We start from the raw sequence: 10505 nt of genomic DNA, 5'->3' as shown, positions 1-10505 counted from the left end.
TACGGCAAAGTAGTGATCTACCCCCTGACGCCGTTCATCCAGTAGTCCTGGATCCTGTCCATCCAATTACAACGCTTATAATTAAGGATTGTGATGACCACTTACAACATCCTGGGCCAGAAAGGCTTTTTGCAGAGTTAAGGAGGCGGTATTGGATCCTGAGGGGTCGTGAGGCAGTCAGAAAATATCAGCATAGGTGCCCAAAATGCCAGCAATTCCGAGCACATCCCATTATTCCCCGAATGGCAGATCTTCCTCCCGCTCGCCTTCGCCTGCACGAACCTCCATTTTATTCTACTGGGATGGATTGTTTTGGGCCCTATACAGTCAAGATTGGCCGACGAGCTGAGAAAAGGTGGGGAATAATTTTCAAATGTCTGACAACTAAGTGCGTGCATCTTGATCTACTCAGTCACATGAATACAGATTCTTTCTTGATGGCGCTCAGGCGTTTTATTGCCCGCAGAGGTAAACCATTTGAGCTGCTCTCTGACAGAGGTACCAACTTCGTTGGAGGCAAGGGAGAGCTACTGGATGCCTATCAATCCCTAACCCCTGACCTTCAGGAAACCCTGGCCAAGCAGAGGATTTCCTTCAAATTTAATCCTCCACACGCACCTCACTTTGGTGGAAGCTGGGAGCGTGAAATACGCTCCATCAAAATTGCTCTGGAGACTACCTTAGGTGCTCAAATTGTCAGCGAGGAGGTACTACGCACAGTCATGGTTGAAATTGAAGGCATCTTAAATTCCAAGCCCATAGGCTATGTGTCATCTGACATTGCTGACCCTGACCCTGTGACCCCTAACTTGCTTCTTATGGGGCGGCATGATGCTTCCCTTCCTTTGGTTACATATCCAGACTCTGAGCTACACAGTCCTTTCTGATCATTTTTGGGCCCATTTCCTTAAAAATTATCTTCCCTCTCTTCAGTCCAGACAGAAGTGGCGCACAGACCATCCTAACCTACAACCTAATACAGTTGTACTGATTCTAGATCCTCAACTTCCCAGATCCCAATGGTCAGTGGGTAAGGTCATCACCCTCCATCCTAGCAAGGATGGTCGTTGTTGGGTTGCTGATGTACAAGTCAAGGACAGGACATATACAAGGCCCGTTGCTCGCCTCATCCCTCTTCCAGCCCTACCTGATATACCACCCTGACTGATCAAATTTGCTATACAAATTTGGGGGCGGCTGTTAAGAAGTTTTGTCCCTCATCTACAAGGTGCTAAGCATGTGCCACACCCCCTCTTAGCCTATTAATCTGCATATTAACTCTAGCTCCAATCACCTGACTTCTTAACCAATCAGGACTATATATCTGGCTTTATTAACTGCACCTGTGACCACAGCATCTAACTTTGTAACTTTTACACATGGATGTACTGTGCAGAGGACTGAGGTTTTCTCCTTTTTGCTTTTCCTGCGTGTGCGTAATTGACTATGTAAGTGCCTTTTGTTTTATGCTTGGTATCATTTTGTATTCCTTAAATTTATCTTTAAAGGTGTTTATTCTTATGCTTGTTTAATTTCCTGTTTAGGCATGGTCTTAGTTATTTAGATAACTCATATATTGTTTATTGTAACAAATGGTGTATTCCTATGTTCCTTTGTAGACACCACACGCACACAAAGGCAAATAAAGAATTGATTGATACCTGAGTGACTAGACTGGACCTGTTCTTACCGACAGCCCCATTGGCTTCAAGCTAGCTACCTTGTTATCCCCCCACTCCTTTTCACTAGGTTAAATGTTCGATCCACCATAAGGTCTCAGCAGCTTGATAATAACTTCTAAAACACGTTTTTTATGGTATAGATGCAGTGACTGAGACTGGGAGATGGGTCTTCCCATTGCCTTGGGGTGGTAAGTATTATATATTGGCAGTGGAGAAGATGCTTTTAATAGACACCTCTCTTGTGAGCTAACAAACTTTGCAATTCTAATTAGAGTATTGTAAATTTCACCAAATGTGTTTATTTATTTCAGTGTTCCAGAAAAAGGTCCTGAAACTACTGGTCAACATCCGCCATCGCCATTGCAAAAGTCCTCTTACCGGCTCCCGCTTTGTCGCATGTCACGTTGGCTGCATTGACGGAAAAAAGAGGGAGGGGGAGAGCGAGGAAGCGGGAGCCGGTAAGAGGACTTTTCATGAGTGAAGGTATTATTGCGCCAAGTTGAAGTGCTCTAAAGCACTTTTTTATGGTATTCCGCCATACAATATAGTAGGGGTGACCCCGAATAGTCGAAGATTCGATGCATCGATATGCGGAGCCTGATTCGACCACTGATCTCACAGTCGAATCTTCGTTCGCGGGATTTATGAAACGTGGATCATACCATTTTGGCAATATGGGGGTGCTCAATGTCTAATTTCACACAGAATTACTGATTTTGTACGGTTATAGTAAGTTATATACAGCCTTTAATTATGATAATGCTGTAAAAAAAAAAACGTGAAAAGAAAGAAGCGTTCAATAAATATTTTTAACGTTTGTGTGTGTTAATAAATCCAACCACCGCTCACCGCTGTGACAGATTTAAGTTTCACTTTCCCTGATCCGTGACAGACGAGGAGCATCTTGACGGCAGGGATTACAATGTCTGGAACAAAAAAATCTAAAGTGTGGATGCACTTTGAAATGGTTAAAGATGATCCAAAAAAAGTAAAATGCAAGTTGTGCCAACAGCTTATGTCCTACCACTCATCAACAACAAATATGGCTTTCCACTTAAAACGGGTAAGTTTCTTAGCTTCAGAAGCTAAGCTTCCAATAAGGATGGTTCACTCTTTAACTGGCGCTTTTAATTTACGAATAGCAATATCATATGTTGGGACTTAGAATATGTTCGTCTTTTTTCTAGATCCACCCACAGTATCAGACTAACGACGGCAGTTCATCTAGTAGTACCGGAGCTGCGCCAAAACTAACTCAAAGAAAGCTAGATTTGAGACCGCCATTGTCCGAGAAAAGGAAAAGAGAAATCACGGGCAAAATTGCAGAGTTTATTGCGCTCGACATGAGGCCAGTGAATGTTGTGGACGGTGAAGGTTTTAAAGAATTAATGCGCACACTTGAGCACAGTTCCCAAAAGAGAGACGGTTATGCATGCGGTGGATGCGAAATACGCGTCCATACGCGCGGAGGTTTACATGTTAATAAGCAATTGCAAAGCAGTCAGCCTCACCACAGATATTTGGACCTCGCTGCAAATGGAGGCATATCTTACAGTTACAGCCCACTTTATTACTGAAGCCTGGCGACTGGAAAATTTTGTGTTGGCAACAAAAAAAATGGAGGAAAGTCATACAGCAGAACATATTTCACAAACACTGAAAGAAGTCATTTCTGATTGGGACATTCCAGGCACTAAGATCGTTTCTGTTGTCCATGACAATGCAACGAATATGGTTGCATGCACCAATCAACTGGCCCAAGACCCATCGTGGGGAACTGTACAGGGAGTCCGTTGTGCGGGGCATACACTGCAATTGTGCATTAACAGCGCATTAAAGAAAGATCCCGTGTGTCGCACTGTCGCTGCTGCAAGGCGCCTTGTTTCACACTTCAAAAAAAGCGCCAAGGCCACAACAGCACTTGCAGAAAAACAAAGAGAACTGAATGTTGCAGAGCATAAACTTGTACAAGATGTTGCCACTCGATGGAATTCTGTCTATCTTATGCTCGATCGCCTGTTAGAACAAAGGGGTGCAGTTTCAGCCGTGCTGACGGATTCAAGTGTCAGCAATCGGTCCGACCGTGATCTAGAGCTCACAACATCCCAGTGGAGAATGGCAGAGGACATAGTCAATGTTCTCAAGCCAATGATCAAACTGACAGAGCTTTTGTCACAAGATATGAACGCATCTCTGTCTGCCACTGTTCCGATGCTTATGAACATTAAGAAACGACACTTGGTGGTACATGAAGACGACAGCGCTGTTACTAAGACCCTCAAGATTACCCTGACCGAGGATATTGACAGACGATGGGAGCTTAAAGGCCGTCTTTTGGAGAGCAGTATTTATATCAAGGCTGCAATTCTTGACCCACGTTTTAAGAAGCTTTCCTTTTTCACTGATGATGAGCAAAGGAATGAGGCGTATGCTGTGGTGGAAAATCTGGCTGAGAGTTTAGCTGCCAGGCCTGTACAGGAGGTAGGTGATGACAGTGAATTGGTGGAGGAGCGTGATATTGCAGGCCCTTCAAGACAAGAAAAAGAGAAAGACCAAGTGATGTCGATGCTGTTGTCCAGCGATGAAGAGGAGCAACAGCCAGGGGACAGTGAAATGAGGGCTTATTTAAAGGACACTACAAGAAGCAGTACAGGACCACTGGAATGGTGGCAAAAGAATGAGGAGAGATACCCAAAGCTGTCCAGGGCCGCAAAGAGATTCCTCAGCATCCCATCTACTTCCACACCATCAGAAAGAATTTTCTCCAAGGCTGGATTTATTATCAGTAAAACCAGGAGCGCACTGCTGCCGGCCAACGTGAACAAGTTGGTTTTCCTCGCACACAACTTAAAAAGACTCAAACGTGCACAAGCAGAGTGAAAGACTGGATTTTTTTCGATCGGGTAGGGTACAAGTGTTTTCAAACATTTCAGCCGTTTCTAATTTTAATTTGCTGTGAACATGTTTAGCTAAAAAAAACTGCCAGTTTGGCGTTTATTGTTATTTTGGCAGTTAAAAGGAGAAGGTTCACAATTCTGGCTAAACTTTCGTTGTTTTAATAATTTATTTATTTTAATTTTATTTATTGATCACTCAGGGTTACTTAATTTAACTTGTATTTTTTTTAAATATGTGTTCCCCTGTACTTTGGCATTTTGCACACATTTATTATGCTCCCTGTGACTTGATTCTGACTATTTCGTTTTTATTTATTTTTTATTATAAGAAATATATATTCTGTTCTAATTTAATTCTGTAAATTAATGCTTTTTTTTTCTTTTCGTTGTGTTGATGTTGCGCTGCACTGAAAGCATGCTAGCACAGGCAATTTTGCCGATTTAATTTAATTTCGCAAAATGTGAAATGCTAATCCTGTCTGCAGTCAGTGTGTTCTTTTCCGATCTAGGCAGGTATTTTTTTTAGGTTTATTTATCAAAATGTTCTTTTAGATATTTGTGTGATGTTCTGTATTTCGATCGCGGCTTTAAAATGTTATGAGAGAACGTTTTACGAATGTTTATCCACCACATTACCTTTTATTAAACGTAAATAAGAAAGCCATTGTCATTGGCAGGCAGTTTTGGTCGCTTTATTAAAAGTTGTTGCTGTGTGCAGTGTGTAAAATAAAATAAAAATAGTTTTACCCTCCTGCTGACTACCTAGTGTCGTGCCCCTCCCAACACATTCACACACACACATAGATGATTCGACTATCAGTCGACTATAGAAAGATTCGAAAATTCTGATTCGAATGTGTAAATCCTTAGTCGGGGACACCCCTACAATATAGTCATCAATTTTAAATGCTTAGAAAAACACAACGTTTTATTTTGTGTCACCAGCCTAGGTCGAGTTACACTAATCGAGTAACTGTGAAAACGAGGAAGTGTTTTGTCACTTCTCTTTTTGGCCCATATTTAATGCACTGGGCTAAGCTAAGTGCTAACATAGTTTTGCGACAATACAGAGCGATGAGTGCACGCACTGAGACGAGAGAGGTATGCATCAGCTCGTCTTAGTTAAGGGAATAACATAGTTTAACATGAAAACCTGGTGGAGTATCCCTTTAAAATATTGTAAAGTTAAGGCAGTTCAGTGTCAATTTCTTATTCATGTTCCATTTCCAGACACTTACAATTTGTAACTTATACTGAAGAAACAAGTAAAAAATGCTGTATTTGCAGAACTATACGTTTGTCAATGCAAAAAAAAGGGAAAAAGATTTTCTGAATATGACATGTTTGAGCCTAAATGTAGTTATGGCTCCCAGGCCATCTTGTCTCCAGGTACCCTCCACAAATCTGTGGTCACCGTCTTCTGAGTCAATCAGGGCTGGAGGTGCATATGTGTCAGACCGAATCCCACACAAATAATTGTGGAGACGCACACAAGCTAAGGTCACCTTCTGTACCTTGTCTGCGTTGAGCATTATGGTGGTGAGGAATACTCTCCACGAATCCATTTTCCACAACTCTGCGTCCTCGAGACAGCCTGTAGTTAAAAACTCGCTGCTGATAGTCCATCTGACAAAATGAGTATAGCTTCGTGAGGTCTGTGCGTAATGGATTAGCATCGTCGACTCCAATCTCATGAAAGTTCGTATCTATGGCACGAATGTGATGCATCTTCATGAGACTGTGTTGCGTCGTCGCCCAGGAACAGAAAGGGTGGTTGTATGTCTGTTTGTGGAAGTGGTTTTGCTGCAGGGATATTAAGAAGGTCCTGGTCCGGTGCTTTCTTGAAATCTGACTCATTAAAGACTCCTGCATCTGATGCTCTTTCCTGTGCTCCCACACTGACATACAGAAACCGGTACTTGGCATCAACAAGACCCATCATTAAGACAGAAAACCGCCCTTTGTAATTATAGAAGATACTTCCAATATGAGCTGGGGGCAAAATGTTGATATGTTTCCCATCTAGGGCACCAAGGCAATGGGGAAACTGCCACTTTTGATGAAAATATTGTGCTATGTCCAGCCACTTTTCCTCTGTAGTTGGTGTCTGAAATGACAGATTTATGCATCAGGGCAAAGATCTTAAATAATTCAACTTTCAGTAAGGACCCTGCAATATTTGAAGTGATATCAAATATTTGTTAAAGGAGCTAAACGCAAGTATCTGAGTTTTTGCAGAACTACTCCCCCTCTGGCGACAAGCGAAACTCACACATATACACGCACGTTTGCACGAGCTGTTCATAACCAAAGGAGCATCAGCCGCTCACTGTGCGGCACACATCTTTTGTTACAGTCATAATGAGGTAATACAGTTATAAATCTGCAGGTCATTTGAAATATATGAAAGGAAAGGCATTCGAGTAGGCTGCACAATGTGTGTGTGTGTGTGTGAGGGGAAAACAGGGGTAGTAGAAAACTTCGGTTTTTGTTTCCATCTATCTCCATATTGAACTGTTTTATGTGCTTACTGTATCCACGTATGGTTGTATAATTATGGAAACATGTTCATGAACAATATAAGTTATTACTTTGTATAGGACCCGTTTGAGCCCTAGAGCAGACCGGAGATCTCTCCGTTTGTTGAAAAGCCTTCCCGATGTTGACTCTCGTCTTATTCTGACGACTGGCACTGGACAGACAGAAGTTTTATTTTCTTTGTCTCACGTGGAGTTTGCGTTGGGGTTTGGAATGAACTACAAGCCGGTCTCACAATGCGTTTTCTCAGATCGGATAGCTATCTGATTTATCAAAACGATTCCATTACACCTGGTCACATAAATGTGCTTTTGCAAAACGGATATAATCTGATCTTCAATTCTCGCGCTATATAGGCTAATTCATGAAGTTCACGTCACCGAAAGCAACAGATATGAGCTGCATTTTATTAATCATCGGCTAATTTCAAAATCAGCAAAGACAGCAATAAGAGAGAGCGGCAACAGCCCTGGTTGCATGGTAAGATCATTTCATTTCTTTACTTTTAATGAAAATGGTAGTGTTAAGCGTCTGCGACTTACTTTCACTTTGATTTGCGATAAGTTTCGGCGCGCTGGCTTGATGAATAGGCGCTCAGCTGCTCATCTGAGGTGATATGCGTCGTCATATATGACTAAAATAACATGACATAACCTATAGCCTGCTTTCAACAACCAGATGCATTTACACTTGTCTAGTTTTGTCTGGAATACGGCCCAGACCACGTCCTCAAGTGATTTGAGCGATCGGATTCAAATCCGTCTCGAATGCGTTTCGGAGGGCAACCTGGTCTTTTCACGATCGTATAGCTATCCGATCACAGAAAACACATGAAGTGACCAGGTGTAGGCTAAACAGCTCCTTTAAATCCATTTTCTACTTTTGTGGAAAGTTGACTAAAGTTGTGTCGCTCGAGTTGTCTTCTCTGATACGGAGAATGGCGGCGAATACACAAACCTGCAAGACATGGGCACATAGCCAGGCGAGCGTGAACGCGCATGTCTTGCAGGTTTGTCACCACACACTGTACGACCAAAACTGTTAGACCCGTGATTTTTTATCGCCGTGTGTGGGGTCTCTCAGGTTTGGAAAATCGGCCGACAATTTTAGAATCGTCCCGTGTGAACCAGCCTTTACAAATACGCCATACTCCTCCTGATCCGAAGCACCATGGAAAAACCAACGGTTTCTCTCCAAAGACACCACCCAAACATGTGTGGTATGCAGCTGTAAAAACGACAACTCAAAATTGTTCCCCTTACTAAGATTTTTGCATTCACTGAAAATAAAATTGCTAGTTGGAACTTGATCTGTTGTAAGCCACTTGAACTCACTTTCAGACGTTTCTGACTAAATCATTCATCTTATGTTATAAATTGAGTTGATTTTATTTTGAAGTTGTAGTTGACACCCAGTTGGAGTGAGGTCAACCTATCTGCGCATGCTCATTTGAAATTTGTCATGGCAACTGGCTGCGACTGGGTTTCCAAGGATTTTCCCAGGAGCTCCAGTTTGAAACGGTTTGAAAGTTTGCGTCCGCCATCTTTTCACGATGCCAGTGGTAAGTTTCCCTGACGTCTTTGTCGAAGAGAAACATTCCTTATAACCAGGGGCGTCGCACCCGTGGGGGATGTGGGTTTTAACACCCACACTTTTCTCGGTGAGAGGGTTCAACACCTGCACTTTTTCTGCAGTTTTTCCCGTTTTGCATAAACGCCTTAAATACAGTCACTCTCGTTCAGTCGTTTCTCTGGCGCTCTGTGTCTGCGCGCTGCCTGCGGCTGCCTCATCTCCACCTCCCTCTCAAACATGACACCGGCTGATGATTGGCTGTTCTGCTCGGTCAGATACACCAACACATCAAGAGAGGCGGGTCCCCGCCTCTCTTGATGTGTTGGTTTATCTGAACGAGCTGACGAGGCGGGAATTTATGGCTAGTTATTTACGTCTCCCTTTTCCAGGTAATTTGAATGAATGTTTATGCTTTCGAGGTTTTTAAATACACTTCATATGTATTTGGGAAGTTATGTTTTGTTGACATCTCGAGTGTTTTCGGTATTATATTTAGTTTTTTAGACTAATGCTAATTCCTAATTGGGATATTGTTCAGCTAACGTAAGCTAAATAATGTTATGTGGCTTGTAACGTTAATGTATAATGTAACCATGATGAAGAAGGCAGGGAATTGACGAGGAGGTGGAACAAACTGCCATTGTTAATCAGTGTATTTATAGGTTTATTGTCAGGGAGCAATTGATTTTGATATTTTGAGCATTGCTTGTTGTTTATCCGAATAACTTACTTTTTGTGGATACTTACCTGTTGTGTTTGACTGTACTTGTTGAGGAGAAAAAAGTGAGAAATTATGAAATTGTTTGCATACCTGTTGAAGAACTATGAAAGAAAAATGTACATTATTTTAATGTTTAAAAACAGTAAATTGTTACATTATTTATACCACCAGAGAAAAATGTGGGCATTTTTTATTTTTTATTTCCCCTTTTCAGTCACAGCCCTGTCCTTTCCTTGTCACGAGGTTGGGTGCAGGCAGACGAACAGGCAGAGTCCAAAAGCTCCAATACAAAAGGTTTTAATCACAAATAAACCGGATACAGGCGGGCGGAACACGGGGTAACATTAACATTGACCGACAACACTGAATCAAACTGAACTGAACTAAATACACAGAGGAATGAGGTTAATTGGGATGAACACAGGTGAAAATGATAATGACAGGACGAGGAACAGGTGGCTGATTGGGGAGTGAGTCCGGGAGAGGAACAAAAGGATCCGGGGAAGTGTGGTGCAGATGACGGGACAACTGGTGAGGACGACAGACTGTGACATCACTCCCCCCTCCCGGTAGGCGTGGCATCACTCCCCCCTCCCGGTGGGCGCCCTGGAGGCTGTGGAGGGTGTGGTCAGGAGGGAGAAGCCCCCCCCCCAGGGCGGAGCAGGATGAGGGCGAGGCCAGGGCGGAGCAGGCTGAGGGCATGGCCAGGGCGGAGCAGGCTGAGGGCGAGACCAGGGCGGAGCAGGCTGAGGGCGAGACCAGGGCGGAGCAGGCTGAGGGCGAGACCAGGGCGGAGCAGGGTGCGGGCGAGACCAGGGCAGAGCAGGCTGAGGGCGTGGCCAGGGCGGAGCAGGCTGAGGGCGTGGCCAGGGCGGAGCAGGCTGAGGGCGAGACCAGGGCAGAGCAGATGGAGGGAGGACCCCTGGTGGAGCCGATGGAAGCGGGGCTGACAACACCAGGGGGCCGACTGACAGGGGTGGAGCAGATGGGAGAGGAGACCAGGGTGAAGCAGAGGGACAGACGACATCGGGTGATGAAGAGGGACAGAGGGACCATGGTGACACCGTAGGCTCGGGTGACAGAAGTGACGACAGG

The 10505-nt window shown here is 43.7% G+C and overlaps 1 protein-coding gene across 1 annotated transcript; it reads left to right on the top strand.

Moving 5' to 3' along the window:
• Window positions 1–3413: 3413 nt before the first annotated feature.
• LOC148965232 (zinc finger BED domain-containing protein 4) lies at window positions 3414–4562 on the top strand. The gene has a single exon (XM_089127323.1). The coding sequence runs from the start codon at window positions 3414–3416 to the stop codon at window positions 4560–4562; it is 1149 nt and encodes a 382-aa protein (XP_088983449.1).
• Window positions 4563–10505: the final 5943 nt, after the last annotated feature.

Source organism: Pimephales promelas, chromosome 24, assembly GCF_988280905.1.
Source record: "Pimephales promelas chromosome 24, fPimPro1.hap1.1, whole genome shotgun sequence".
Classification (NCBI taxonomy): Eukaryota; Metazoa; Chordata; class Actinopteri; order Cypriniformes; family Leuciscidae; genus Pimephales; species Pimephales promelas.
The sequence above is the reverse complement of the archived record's forward strand: the minus strand, read 5'-3'. Positions and strand labels throughout refer to the sequence as shown.